The sequence below is a fragment of the Heterodontus francisci genome, chromosome 19 (genome assembly GCF_036365525.1).
Source record: "Heterodontus francisci isolate sHetFra1 chromosome 19, sHetFra1.hap1, whole genome shotgun sequence".
NCBI lineage: Eukaryota > Metazoa > Chordata > Chondrichthyes > Heterodontiformes > Heterodontidae > Heterodontus > Heterodontus francisci.
Window position 1 is genome coordinate 71481303 of NC_090389.1, and position 16139 is coordinate 71497441.

The window sequence follows — 16139 nt, forward strand, 5'->3', positions numbered from 1 at the left end:
AGGATACTGAAAAAGTCAACCTGATTATAAGGATGGTTTCCCACTTCATACTACCCAACATCAGAAAATGTGACCCCAGCAATGCAATGCAGATCAATATACTGTAGTGCTAAACACAGACCAGTTGTTCTGACCTGTTTATACATTTTTCCCTTCTCTAGTGTCTTGATTTTGTCCCACTGCAGTACACCCATATCATCCAGTCTTCTGAAAGGCCTGGCAAAATAAAACAATCATTATCCAGTCAGTCATTAGAAAGCCCGAGGATGAAACCCCTGAAAAGTCTAATCTCTGTTATTAATCCCAAGTAGCCATACATAGTTACACAGAAAGCACATATATTTACTTTGTGCTCTTAATTTGGGAAAATAATTATTTTCCTAAATTAAGAGCACAATTAAATATTATTTTCCATCTGATCAGCTTTCTGAAGAAAATTTGCTTGAGCCCTTCTATGTTTGCCTTGTTATACGCCAGAAAGCCAGGTGGCGAAGGATAGAACTGGAGCCAATCTTTATATACTTTTATAAGCATTTATTTACATTACAAACATGCACCTAGTAACCCATCGACCACAGCTTCAATCTGTTCCTATTTATAGGAGCTTCAAAGAATCCCCAGTTAATGTCCACCGCCTGCATATAATTAATATACAATTAACATGCACATGCTATTGCCTTAAAAGTATCTTGACACAAGTCTGTACTTTACATATGCTTACAATTTTCTTCATTGAAAATCACATTAGTTAAGAGGAGTTATAGTTGATAAAAAAAATAACAAATTTTAATAAGCTATCAGAATACTTAAGACTATCTTTTCCCTTTCCCTGACTTACAACTCCACTTACTTGCGTTTATCCGTGAAAAAGCTTGGCTTGTCAGCTTGGACGATCACCAAGTCAAATAGATCCCGCCAGTCCTTTCCCACCATGTATCTCATTCCTTTATTACTGTGAAAAAAAAAGAGTAGGTGTGTGAAGCACATTGTGTAAATACATAACCATATTACTACACTTGTGATGTGCTTTTCTTTGAATCAAAAATCTATCAACTTTGATAGACTGTGGTTGTATGTAATTTACATAGTTTAGCGACAAAGGTTTTTCAATTTTCAAACTTTCTGTGCAGCTGTTTGATGATCTGGTTTAGATTTATAGTTTGTATGTAGCGACAAGCCATACTCAGCAGTGAAATAATTTCACAAGTTAGGGTGGCCTGATAGCTCTACTCATAACTCACTAATTTATCCCTTCTGGTCCTGACAGCTTGTGTTTGCATCATTTTAAAATTAATTTATGTGACATCAATAGTGCAGAGATACAAAAAAACCTTCACAGTTCATGGATCATACATGCAGTATGAAGGATTTATAATGATTGAAGTGACGTACAGACTTTAAAACTACCCACTGGAACTGGGTCAATTTTCCATTTTTCTGATGCAATGTTAAACCTGACTGCCCTATCACGTGGACGTAAAAGATCCCAAGGCACTATTTCAAAGATGAGCAGGGGAGTTATGCCCGATGTCCTGGCCAATATTTATCCCTCAATCAAAATCACAAAAAGAGATCATCTGGTCTTTATCACATTGCTGTTTGTGGGAGCTTGCTGTGCACAAACTGGCTGCTGCATTTCTGACATTACAACAATGACTACACTTCAAAAGTACTTAATTGGCAATAAAGTACTTTGGGACATCCAGAGGTTGTGAAAGCTATATAAATGCAAGTCTTTCTTTTTACTTGGAAACAAATTCAACACAATTGGCATTAACATTACAATTATACTTGTATTTAGCACCACATGAATAAAATCTTTAAAAATCAACAGATTGCATCAAATACAATTTAAGATGACCTCAACAATTTCACTATCACTTGCACTTTTGTTAAATACCCAAAATGCTTAGCTCTCCAAGGAATGTGTTTGCAGAGAGAGGATTAAGTGTCTTTGCAATACTGTTGATCAATAGGATAAATGATTAACAAAGCCATAAAAAAGTGTGACCTAAACACTGGGGTTTATTTCTAGAGGAATAGAATTCAAAAGCAGAGAAGTTATGGTACACTAGAGCCCATCTGCAAGGTTACGGTCTTCATATTATAAAAAGGATAAAGCAGAACTGGAGAAAGTGCAAAAAAGATTTATAATGATGATACCAGAACTGAGAGGGTACAAACTATCAGGAAAGACTGAATAGGCTGGATCTCTTTCCTCTAATAAGAGTGAGGTAGTTCGATAGGGTAGAGATGGAGAATATGTTTCTACTTGTGGGGGACTCCAAAACTAGCAGCTATCAGATAATCACTAATAAATCCAATAAAGAAAGACAGACTTGCATTTATATAGCACTTTTCACAACAACCAGACATCTCAAAGCGCTTTACAGCAAATGAAGTACTTTTGAAGTGTGTCACTGTTGTAATGTAGGAAACATGGCAGCCAATTTGCAAACAGCAAGCTCCCACAAACAGCAATGTGATAATGGTCAAATAGTCTATTTTTGTGATGTTGATTGAGGGATAGGTACTGGCTAGGACACCAAGGATAACTCCCCTGCTCTTCTTCGATATAGTACCATGGGATCATTTACATCCACCTAAGAGGGCAGACAGGGCCTCAGTTTAATGTCTCGTCCAAAAGATGGCACCTCTGACAGTGCAGCACTCCCACAGAACTGCACTAGAGTTCTCAAAAAAATTAACGTCAGCAGCTCCTTTGGACACACAGTCAGTCTCGCAGTTCAACTTCTCAGGGTCACATTTCATTGCCACTGCATTGGAGGGGTCACAGCACCAAGAATGGGTCAACAGGAAAATCGAGCCTGACTGAACAATAGTTCAGCAGCTGGACAACTCACTTTGCCCCATTGTGTAACACCTTTGGACTTTAGGGTACTTTTAGGACACAGATCTGTGGGTGGTGGGAGCATGTCAGAAATTCAGATATGGAGGTTAAGGGGCCCTGCAGGATTTCCTGTCTGTTCAAGGATGAAAATTCTGCAAGATTCTGCTTGAATTCCAAATGGACAATTCCGGCTTACAATGCTTTACAGCAGGAGTACAAGTTTGTAAATTCTACCCCTGGTGTCAAATGGGCAAAAAAGAGCCTGCTCCGTCATTCAATTAGACCATAGTTAAACCATTCTAGTAGAAGGAAAAGAAGATAGGGCTATCTTCTGTATTTTTACTATTAAATGACAAATTATATCAGTCACTTGAGTTGTATAAGCCTGCTACAAATTCATAAATGTTGCTCTTAAGTCTATAACATTTTAGTCAACAATCCCTTTTCCAACCTATCCTTAAAAGGAGAACAAAGGTCTAGTGGGAGCTTTTCTTCTTTTTCTAGTAAAGATATACCTTTCTTGTATAATTTATGTTTTTATAAAGATGGCAATTTTATCACCTCCTAGAATCCTTGAAGTAGGGCATCTCTTCCTCCCCTTTAGGTCACTTTACAAAGATTAATGGCGGCATCACTGAGGGGCTTCATTATAAGTAGCTGATGTATATCTTCAAACCCTCCAGAACCAACTGACCCCCCAGGAGGTCTGGCTAATGACAAGGAGTGAAAATTTCTCAAATTGTGGTTTAACTTCCTTGGATCAGACAGACTCAGAACAACACTCAGCCCAATCTGGAGTTACAGCCCCTCTGCCTACAACAGCTAAGTTCCAGAACATGCAGGCGCATTCCCATAATTAATGCCCACTGAGTTTTTTAGTAAGGAAGGAGATCCTTACCAGAGGGTCTACATGCCAGGGGTTCCATTGCCATTAAATAAAAAAGTAATTTAGAACAGAAAGGTACATTTTCATTCCCCTTTGAATTATTATGGTTGACGCTGTTTACTAGTTACTTAGAATGAAGCTACTCAGGGATGCTGGCAACAGGTACATTTTCATTTTACCCTGTTCATTATTACAGTACTAGACAGGAACAGAACACAACACATACAATCCAAATGCAAAGGAGTGGTTGCTATCTTGTGTGCTAAAACTTATGGCCAATGGTCAGCTGTGCTTTTTTTTTGTGTGCCTCTGTTTGCAAGCCTCCCTTTTGCTCAGCAGAGAGCCATATGTTCCTGATCATGGAGGGAAGGCATTGGTTCATCTCCAGATACCACCAATTGAATCCAGTTCCCATTTATTTCTGGATTGATTAACAATTCCTAACTGTATTGTGGAGCTCATTAATTAATTAATTGGTCATTGCATATCTCATTCACAAACTCCCACGTGATCTTGGAATGTTATAAAAACAGGATAAGATAACCTGTATCTAGAACAGTAATATCATCCCAGAAGGATTCTGATGATGGTAATGCAATGACAAACAGCATAAATGACAAAAGTTACCACGTACACGAAGTTGAAGGGACTGTTGGTTATAAGGAAGAGCTTCTTTCCATTATTAACCAGCCGGTTTAGGACAGCGTACGTTTCATCTCCATGAAGAATGTATTTCTCTGTGATTGGGGAGGGAAGAAAGAGATTGTCACTCTATTCCAATAGAAATACTGAGCACTCTGTTGGCTTCAAAAACAGAAATCCTTGATACACCTTCCCATTTTTCAGCACTTTGTTGATGCCAATAGATTTAGACAGTTACCTTGCTTGGTGAATAACATATCTGAAAGTTAATCTCATCTCATATTTTCTTATTTTGAGGCTGATCCTTTTAAGATTACAGTTCCCACTTCATTATTTAACAAATCTTCTTGCAAACCTATAAAAACATTTGACTCTTCGTACAAACTGGGCAGATGACCGCGGAGCAAGAGTTGGGTGTTGGAATTGTGTGGGCCTGATTATGGCAGTGTGGCAGTGTCCATCAACTCCTCCATCATGTGTTAATGGCTGAGATGGAAAATGCAAACAGATGGGGAAACAATTAAGAAACACAGAGAATGGAAGACAGAAGCGGCTTTCAAAGTTCTACTCAGGATAGGCAAAGTCTGCTTGCCTTTACTTCATGTGCTGCGAGCCTATGGATTGTTGCTTGGTTATTATACACGGAATATTGAAATCCTGGAATGAGCGGGTCAGGGATGAGGGGGAAGAACATGACAGATACATATGCAGGAAGCAGTATAGCCTGCACTGAATGAAAACACATCTTTGCAAAGCCAATCCAAAACTCTGACTGCTTCATGTTTTAGAACACTGAATATTACAAATGTAGGAAAAGCTCCAGTAAACCCATCATTAATATATCTATAAGACTTTTAAGAGACCCAAAAACATGGCTGAACTATTGATCCTAAAAATAAGCAAAGATGCAGGAGACGTTTTGGAGCCAAATATATTAACAATAACATTATAAGTGCATACTGTCTATGCTAAAATTCTTCGGACAAGTCTGTAACTCTAGCACAAACTCCAACCTTGGTGAAAAATGAGTGATATGTCAGAGTGATTTAAGCAATGTTTAATCTTCAGAAGATTAAAAAAGTGAGATTCTTGTCTAGAATTTAGAGATGGTGATTTGTGAAAGTAGCCATGTTGGATTGTGTTCACACTAATTTCAAAGAGAAGCCCAACAATTCTGATTTTTAAAAAATCATTCATGGTATCTGGGCGTTGCTGACTAGGACAGCCTTTATTGCCCTTCCCTAATTGCTCTTGAGAAGGTGGTGGTGAGCCGCCTTCTCAAACCGCTGCAGTCCATGTGGGGTAGGTACACCCACAGTGCTGTTAGAAGGGAGTTCCAGGATTTTGACCCAGCGACAGTGAAGGAACGGTGATATAGTTCCAAGTCAGGATGGTGTGTGACTTGGACGGGAACTTGCAGGTGGTGATGTTCCCACGCACCTGCTGCTCTTGTCCTTCGAGGTGGTAGAGCTCGCGGGTTTGGAAGGTGCTGTCTAAGGAGCCTTGGTGCGTTGCTGCAGTGCATCTTGTAGATGGTACACACTGCTGCCACAGTGCGTCGGTGGTGGAGGGAGTGAATGTTTGTGGATGGGGTGACAATCAAGCAGGCTGCTTTGTCCTGGATGGTGTTGAGCTTCTTGAGTGTTGTTGGAGCTGCACCCATCCCGGAAAGTGGCGAAGTCCAAGGTGTGAAGGAGGAGGGGGAGGGTGCTACAACTGGTCTCAGCATCCCTGGACTAGGGATGTAAAAAGAAAATCAGCTAGGAATGTGCCCCTAAGTGCACTGAGCTCAGCTGCAAAGTTCTTTATGGTTAAATAGCCAAACTATGCTTAATATTGCCAATCAGGTCCTACATATGTTTCTATTAAGTACGGTTTGAATACATTATTGAAGTGAGGGGCAGGATTTTGCATTCTGCGTCAGGATCCCGACATAGGGGTCAAACGCAGGTTCCAAACCCGCACTGTGTCAGGAACACTCACCTAACAGTGATTTTGGCTGAATTGGCCAATTAGTGGCCAGAAGTTGCACTCACTGTCCAATTAAGGATGGTGAGCGAGCTCTCTCAGCTGGAGAGCCAATAGGAGGCCCTCAAACACCAAAGGAGCTGCAGCCTGCCATTGCAAGTAAGTGAGAGGGCACCTCTATCCAGAGGTGCCTACTCAGCAACTTTTACATCCTTTGAATTTAAAAAATGGCCACAGCTGTGGAGAGGGAAGCACAGCGGTGCCTAGGTAGGTGGGGGAAGGGGCCTCAAAGGACGCCTGAAGTGCTACCTCTTGGTTTGCTGCCGGGAGGTTGCCTCCAGGGCCACAGGCTGACTGGAAAATCTGAGTCAGCCTCTGATAATTGGCCTTAATCTTTCCTCAACTGGCTACACGCCAGCAAGTAGTGCGAAATTACACACCTGCCCGCCTCCATTCCCTCCCCCATTGGCCCACAAAATCCCTGCCCAAGGTCTTCCCCATGCCCAGCAATAATATTGCTGAGTTTTTCCAGCATTTTCTGTTTTTTATCGCATAATATTAGCATTGACTCACTGCCCTGCATTTAAATCAGCATTCCATTTAAATACATGATTGTTTCCTCACATTACAACAGTGATCACACTTAAAGTAACTCCTGGGATTTGAAGGGCATTGAAATATCTGGGTGCAGCAAATGCTGTGGCGTAGTGCTAATATCACTGGACTAGTAACCCAGAGGCCTAGGCTAATGCTCTGGGAGTCCTCAGCATTGACTCCAAACCCCAGGAGGTCTCATGGCATTTGGTCAAACATGAGCAAGGAAACCTCCTGTTGATTACCACTTACCACCCTCCCTCCCTCAGCTGATGAATCAGTGCTTCTCCATGTTGAACCAATTGGAAGAAGCACTGAGAGTAGCAAGGGCACAGAATGTACTCTGGGTGTGGGACTTCAATGTCCATCACCAAGAGTGGCTCAGTAGTACCGCAACTGACCGAGCCCTATGGGACATAGCTGCTAGACTGGGTCTGCAGCAGGTGGTGGAGGAACCAATAAGAGGGAAAAACATACTTGACCTCATCCTCACCAATCGACCGGTCGCAGATGTATCTGCCCATAACAGTATTGGTAGGAGTGACCACCGCCCAGTCCTTGTGGAGACAAAGTCCTGTCTTCACATCGAGCATACCCGCCATCATGTTGTGTGCTAAATGGGATAGATTTCGAACAGATCTAGCAACTCAAATATAGGCATCCATGAGGCGCTGCAGGCCATCAGCAGCAACAGAACTGTATTCAACCACAATCTGTAACCTCATAGCCTGGCATATCCCCCACTCTACTATTACCATCAAGCCAGGGGACAACCCTAGTTCAATGAAGAGTGCAGGAGGGTATGCCAGGAGCAGCACCAGACATACCTAAAAATGAGGTGTCAGCCTGGTGAAGCTACAATACAGGACTACTTGCGTGCCAAACAGCGGAAGCAGCATGCGATATACAGAGCTAAGCGATCCCACAACCAACAGGTCAGATCTAAGCTCTGCAGTCCTGCCACATCCAGTCATGAATGGTGGTGGACAATTAAACAACTGACAGGAGGAGGAGGTGCCACAAATAACCCCCATCCTTAACGATATCAGCACATCAGTACAAAAGACAAGGCTGAAGCATTTGCATCCACCTTCAGCCAGAAGTGCCAAGTGACTGATCCATCTCGGTCTTCTCCTGAGGTCCCCAGAATCACAGATGTCAGTCTTCAGCCAATCCGATACACTCCACATGATATCAAGAAACGGCTGAAGATACTGGATACTACAAAGGCTATGGGCCCTGACAACATGCCAGCAATAGTACTGAAGACTTGTGCTCCAGAACCAGCCGCGCCCCTAGCCAAGCTGTTCCAGTACAACACTGGCATCTACCCGGCAATGTTGAGAATTGCCCAGTTATGTCCTGTGCACAAAAGACAGGACAAATCCAACCTGGCCAATTACTGCCCTGTCAGCAAAATGATGGAACAGGTCATCGGCAGTGCTATCAAGCGGCACTTGCTCAGCAATAACCTGCTCACTGACTCTCAGTTTGGGTTCTGCCAGGGCCACTCAGTTCCAAACCACACTACAGCCTTGGTCCAAACATGGACAAAAGAGCTGAACTCCAGAGGTGAGGTGAGAGTGACTGCCCTTGACATCAAGGCAACATTTGACCAAGTATGGCATCAAGGAGCCCGAGCAAAACTGGAGTAAATGGGAATCGGGGAAAACCTCTCCGCTGGTTGGAGTCATACCTAGCACAAAGGAAGATGGTTGTGGTTGTTGGAGGTCAATCATCTCAGTCCCAGGACATTACTGCAGGAATTCCTCAGGGTAGTGTCCTAGGCCCAGCCATCTTCAGCTGCTTCATCAAGGGCCTTCCCCGCATCATAAAGGTCAGACCTGGACAACATCCAGGCTTGGGCTGAAAAGTGGCAAGTAACATTCACACCACACAAATACCAGGCAATGACCATCTCAAACAAGAGAGAATCTAACCATCTCCCCTTGATGTTCAATGGCACTACCATCACTGAATCCCCCACTATCAACATCCTGGGGTTTGACCAGAAACTGAACTGGACCAGCCACATAAATGCTCTGGCTACAAACGCAGGTCAGAGGCTGGGAATTCTGTGCTGAGTAACTCACTTCCTGTCTCCCCAATGCCTGTCCACCATCTACAAGGCACAAGTCAGGAGTGTGATGGAATACTCTCCACTTGCCTGGATGGGTGCAGCTCCTACAACACTGAAGAAACTCAACAACATCCAGGACCAAAGAAGCCCACTTGATTGACTCCCCATCCACCACCTTCAACAGTCACTCTCTTCACCACTGATGTACAGTGGCAGTAGTGTGTACCATCTACAAGATGCACTGCAGCAACGCACCAAGGCTCCTTCGGCAGCACCTTCCAAACCCACGACCTCTACCACCTAGAAGGACAAGGGCAGCAGATACATGGGAACACCACCACCTGCAAGTTTCCCTCCAAGACACACACCACCCGGACTTGGAACTATATCGCCATTCCTTCACTGTCGTTGCGTCAAAATCCTGAAACTCCCTTCCTATCAGCACTGTTGGTGTACCTACACCCCAAGGACTGCAGTGGTTCAAGAAGGCAGCTCACCAACACTTTCTCAAGAGCAATTAGGAATGGGTAATAAATGCTGGCCTAGCCAGCGACACACATACCCCATGAACCAACGAATAAAAAAAAAAGGTGTTCTCTACATGCAAGTTATTTATTTTCTTTCTATTTATATTTCAATACGCTGCTGACTAGACAGAGACCAACTCAAATAATATTTGAATCACAAGGTCAGTTATTCAGTAACGAAGTTAATGAGTCAGCTCATGCTGAAGCTGGGTCTGAGCTTTCGTTCTCCAGATCAGTGGTGCATTAATGATTAGTTGATGGAAATTGCCTACTTACTCCTGTAATTGAGCATCTAGCATCCCAGATGTCTAATTTACTTAGACCAGAGTATTCAATGTTGGTCACTTACCCAGGTCCTTTTCAATCCAACTGTACATCATTCCTTTGACATGGACACTAGTTACTGCATCCTGAAAGGACAGAAGAATCCAATAAGGATGTGAACGTTTAAGATTTTGTTCTTTCATGGCATGGTTCTCCATACAATAGACATCAAAAATCCTAAATACTTGGTTCACCCCCTCCCCAACCCCACCGCTACTAAAAATTATAAACTTTTAGGAAATCCCTTCCCCAGACGTATACCCACAAAAAGAATGTTCTAAATGGTGCCAATCCCTTTTGCAAGAGTACTGTGCTTCCAGGTGTGTTAGTTCAATTTCCTACTTTCTTAACAGTGATTTAAACCAATAAAACATCCAGGGTCCAGCTAATCATTTCTTAATCTGGTAACTGTCCCCAAGGATCCCAGTTGTGGCCTCCTGCCACTGGTTCTCCCATCAGCAGGCAGCCAGGCTGTCAATTTGGGCGGCTACTAGGTGGAAAACTGAAGCAAAAGATGATGCGGTCCTGCCGTTAAATTCACTTTGCCGGATCCATCAGCTGTTTTTAGCCTCCCCCACACCCGCGCCCCATCCCCAACAAACTGTAAATATCAGGGCCATAGTTCATTTAAACCTTTGCCTTAAACTTTAAAATACTGACCATGAATTCTTTCTCAGATCATTGCTCTTTGAACTAAATCTGCAGTTCTTAACTTGAACCATACTAGCGCACGATTAATTAATGCATTTGTCCTCATTCTGTGATTTTCGCAGACATCAATTCATTCCAAGTAAATATGCTAATACATCCACTAAAACAACAGGGACCAAAATTTTAGGTGAAGTGTTTGTTTGCAATTTTCCCACTACCTCATTTCAAGGTCCATTCAAAGTAAATATGCCACAACCTCTGCTAAGACAACACAGGCAAGAATTTTAGATTGAGTGTTTGTTTGCAATTTTCTCACTACCTCGGTTATCCATAGCTATAGTATTGTGCCAAAATAGGCTCCCAAGTCACAGCAACATAAACTTAGTATATAGAAACAACATAAAACTGACGAGGTCAGTCTACATTTTAAAATTCTTCCTCACGCTACCATCAATGTGTTATAACTTTTGATAGTTGTACTGAGTTTTAGGAAGGTACAGTTTATGTACTCATAACTAACATCTGCTTTTTGACCTAAAACTCCTGATGATCACAGAGCCAAAGTCTGGAGGAAAAGATTGATGGCACAAACCACTTCTTCCTGCAAGTGCTACAACATCATCTACTTTTAGTTCAGAGTTTGGTGTGGCTCCTTAGATCTGGAAGGGGAATAATGATTGTGAAACACTACAGCTTTAAAGATTCAAGCTGCGCTTTTCAATTGCATTATATTTGTCAATGACATTTCTTTAGGACACAGAGGGGGGAAAAAAGCCATTAGTTTTAGTGTCCTGAAGATAAATGACAGGCTATCCTTCCAAACTGGTTAGTACTGTGTTGTCCAACAGTCCCTGATTAGATATGGAATGGCCCTGATCAATACACTATTAACTTAAAACTTTTGGGCAGGCCGTTTTTAGGGCTGTATCACTTCCAATGTTAATGCCCATCCATCCTCAAGAATACAACAGCATTATGATTAAATTCTACCTTAACAGAAAAGTACCTGAGCAACCAAATACTTGCCTGGACAATCAGATATCTTATAGCTACTAGCAGGCACATATACCATTTAAAGAGAGCTGGGAGTAATTCCTTATGGAAAATTCGAAACCCAAAAAATGAAAACATAGTCAAATGACATGGCACATAACTGTGGTCTTGACACCATCTATAAAATGAGGTGTGAATTTTCCAAAATCATGTCAATATTTCAGCTAGAATTGGTTTCAATATTCTACGTGTACATGATATAGCATCTATAGGTAAAAGCAATGAGTTTCGAGCACTGTACCTGCCTTGAGATTCATATGGACCATCATCTAAATAACCATCTAAATTAGAAACATGCCACAGACATATTAAGTATTTACAGTTGGTATGCCTACATGACCATAAGTGGTGTGCTTCAATTGGCCAGCAATTATTCCCATTACATTAACAAATCCAGCTAGCACACACACTTGAGATGAGGAGAAACCTTAATAATCAGAAAATCTGGGGTGGAATTTTTAACCCCACCCCACCTGACAGAAACCAGGCAGGTGGGGAGTTAAAATGCTCTGGGTTAATCACCCACTGCAGAGCCGCATCGATCCCGCTCTGTCCTATTTTAACCTGCTCTTCTGAGCATGTGACAAAGGCAGCTACCTGAAGTTGGCGGATCCTTCTTTAAATATGTTAATTGGGGTCAAATCGGACTCAGACGACATTTAAACTCAGGCCTGAGCAGAGAAGCGGCTATGGTTTTCCCGCCAGCTGAGAATGCGCCATAATGTTGCTGACTGATCGTATACAGAAACAGAAGTTTTTAGATCACCGTGCCTGTTTATACAAATAAATTGATATTTGCAGGCTATTAAAATACTCATCTTGCTAGCTTAGTTTTTTCAGTGAACATTTGTCTGTTCTTGTAGAAGAAGTACTGCTGTACATCAAGCAGGCATACCGCTGTTTGATGAAGAAGGTGAAAAGGGGGCCCACAGCACAGGTTCTGGACAACCCACAGCAGCTGCGCAGATACTGGCATCAGTGCACGCCCATTATATATTAATTTTATTTTTTATTTATTTTTTTATTTTATTTTTATTTTTGATTTAGAGATACAGCACTGAAACAGGCCCTTCGGCCCACCGAGTCTGTGCCGACCAACAACCACCCATTTATACTAACCCTACAGTAATCCCATATTCCCTATCACCTCCCTACACTAGGGGCAATTTACAACGGCCAATTTACCTATCACCTGCAAGTCTTTGGATGTGGGAGGAAACCGGAGCACCCGGTGAAAACCCATGCAGACATAGGGAGAACTTGCAAACTCCGCACAGGCAGTACCCAGAATTGAACCCGGGTCACTGGAGCTGTGAGGCTGCGGTGCTAACCACTGCGCCACTGTGCCGCCCTGGGAATTCTGCTGGGGTCAGGCATGTAACTGAGTAGTGTAAAGGGAATATTTGAGGCAGAGCTGTGTTTGTGAGTAAACTATTGTCATATCCTTTTTTTAAAAAAAAAGTTATCTCTTTAAACAACAATTACTTGTATTTGTGCAGCACCTTTAACCTGGTAACACATCCCATGTTGCTTCACATGAGTATAATCAGCCAGAAAAAGCAGACTTTAGGACAGGTGACCAAATGCTTAGTAAAAGATGTACGTTTAAGCAGTCTTAAAAGGAGGAGGGAGGTGGAGGTATAAAGAAGTCTGGGGAGCAAATTCCAGAGCTTTAGGGCCTAGATGACTAATGGCAAGACCACCAATGGAGGTGAAAAGTGAAGGGGGAATGTTCAAAAGACCAAAATTGGAGGAACGCCCAGAGTTCCCGGTTGGCTATCGGGCTACCGGAGGTTACAGAAAGGTGGGGATCAGCCGTGGCAGAATTTGAACACGAGGATGAGAATTTTTTAAAGTTTAGTGGACCAGGAAGTCCACTTTCTGGTGAGTCAGTGAGCACAGAGGCGATGGGTAAACGGGACTAGGTGGAAGTTAGGACATAGACAGCCAGCAGAGCTTTGGATGAGATAACGTTTATGGACTTGCATTCATTTAGTCTGAATACATGACCTCCAGAGCAAAATTTATAACAATTTGGTAATCTGGCTCTACTTCAGTTACAGTAACAGGTCAGGATCACACAAGTACCAAATCTTTATTGCATTTTCCTCTCCAGCTCACTTACACACGATAAACAACAACAAATTTAAAGTCTGAAAGGGAAACCTGTGTGTGCTTTTTATTTTGAAAAAGGGGATATATATCAATAGCTTAGTCACAAGCATGGTTTTGCTCCAAGTGTTCTGGAGCATGCATGACAGCATTATGGAAAAATGTGATACTGACATCTGATTTTTCACTGCCACAGGAAAGTCCACTGTTTCTCCTTCCTGCGGTGCATTCTGGATGAGGCCAACTTGAGCTCTGCAGTGATGCTCTTTTAGCTTTTAAATGAAACAGATTTGTATGCCTTTTCCTCTTGAAATGGGATAAAGTTACACTGCACAGCTACTGCTTGAAGACAAGCCATTGCAACATCAGCCTATCTGGACTGCACTGGATGAAGGAATAGGAATTGCGCAACGACTAATGGATGGAGAAAAACACAGCCAAGTCTACACAAAAACTCAAAAACAAGAAAATGACCTTTTCCCATTAACTTCATTTCTGCAGCAAGTGAGTCCACAAGAACCCTGGTGCCCTCAGTATTAACGGAGGAGGGACTCTGTTGATGAAGCCTCAGCCCAAGCTGTAAAGTCTGGCCTGACCTGTTTAAACACGTTTTACCTATTGGTCACACTTGCAACTAGCATACCCCCATTCTTTGGCTCCCAATTATATTCCACAAAATTGGGTTAGCAAGGCTGGGCCTAATTTGAGACAGAGGGGAATGGGGAAGCTGCTTCACAATAATATAAACAGAGCATTACAGTCCGGTTAATTTGCTGCCACTGACTCCCAGAAAGTAGAACTCTGCATCTATCCAGTTCTTACCATACATAGTAGGCAGGTCAGTATTTAGTGAAGCAAACTGTTCTGCACTGAAATCCTGTCAACCTAATCCTGCTGTACAATCTACAATGTCTGAGAGTTACTGGAATTAAAATGGAACAGTTACAAACATGACAACCTTGGTCTGCTACCTCAGCATTAAACAGTAACCAAAGCCGAGAAGTGTTCTATTGATATCAAGTTATCACTTCTGATTATTGGACTTGAAGCTCTGCACTGTTAAAAGATGAAATATTAAAACTAATTAAACTTGTTGTCTTTCTTTTCGTACAATTCTTCTTATTGCCATGAAAAAGTCAAATCTGATAGTTTAAGTAACTTTAATCATGTGGAAGGGTTGTCTGTATACAGTGTAAATCTATTGTCAGTTAATAACAATGAAAAGCTCAGTCCTTTTCAAACACTGTTCAGAAACTGCACAGTCAACCCATATCCTCTCCAGTGTTAGCAGCTACAAACATCTGGGCAGTATTAGCTGTCCTGTTAGGTCAAACTGTTAATATTGCAGCAAGATCCAATTCTCTTCCTATAGTCTGAGAATGCAGATTAACTTGGAGTAAATTTTGTACTCACGCTCACATCTCTGAAGAGATGAACAGGATCATATTCAATGTTGTGGGTAATAAAATAGTCATTCACACACGAAAGAAGAGTCATTTCAGGAAGAGAAAAAATATCCATGAACTGTTTCATGGAAGGACCCTAAAGTTATAAAAACACAAAATGCAGATAAATATAGAGACCCACATAAAACAAAAAATTCACAAATCTCCTGCGAACATACCTTATATTAGCGTTTTCTACAATAAGAAAATAGGGCCAATTTTGACTCAATCCGCTGGGCAGAAATGAGACCCCAAGTGCTACTTATATTGCCCCATTCCCATTCTAATCCCACCATCCACCATTTTGCCCAGGGCCTTTACAAGAGTGACCCAGGTGCTGCCTGAATCATGCAGAAGTCTCATTAAATTATGCAAATTGGGGTCCTATGATGTACATTGCTCATCTACCATCCTCTCTTTTAATCTAATTTCCCAATCTACCTCAGTCAGCTCATCCTCATACCTCTAATTGGTTTTGTTTAAATTTAAGTCCCTAGTTTAGGACTTAGCCACATCACTCGTCAACTTAACATGAAATTCTATCATATTATGTTCATTCTTCCCACAGGATCTCTTAAAACAAGATTACGAATTAACCCTGTCTCACTGCACAAGACTAGATCTAAAATAACCTGTTCCCTAGTTGGTTCCTCAATGTATTATTCTATAAAACTGTCTTGAATTCATGTCATGAACTCGTCCTCAAAGCTATGTTTCCCAATTTGGTTTACCCAGTCTATACGAAAAATTAAAGTCCCTAATGATTACTGCATTGCCCTTATTACCTACTCCTCTAACCTCTGTCCAACACTATGATTGACATTAGGGGCCCTGTGAACTACTCCCACCAGTGTTTTCTGTTTCTTAGGTCCACCCACACAGATTCTACATCCTGATTTTCTGGGCTAAGATACTTTCTCCTTACTGCCTTCATCTCATCCTTTATTATCAGGGCTACCCCCTCTCCTATTCCATTTTGCCTGTCTTTTCTAAAAAATCAAGTACT

At 42.0% G+C, this 16139-nt stretch overlaps 1 protein-coding gene across 1 annotated transcript in view; it reads right to left on the bottom strand.

Moving 5' to 3' along the window:
• Positions 1-16139, bottom strand: part of LOC137380166 (5'-nucleotidase domain-containing protein 2-like) — a 77119-nt gene that overhangs the window by 30104 nt on the left and 30876 nt on the right. Inside the window, exons 6-10 of the mRNA XM_068051909.1 lie at positions 15102-15230; positions 9898-9958; positions 4372-4474; positions 851-952; positions 135-216 (exon numbers count right to left, since the gene is read on the bottom strand). Of these exons, the coding sequence (XP_067908010.1) occupies positions 135-216; positions 851-952; positions 4372-4474; positions 9898-9958; positions 15102-15230 (477 nt within the window). The remainder of the gene's footprint in view (positions 1-134; positions 217-850; positions 953-4371; positions 4475-9897; positions 9959-15101; positions 15231-16139) is intronic.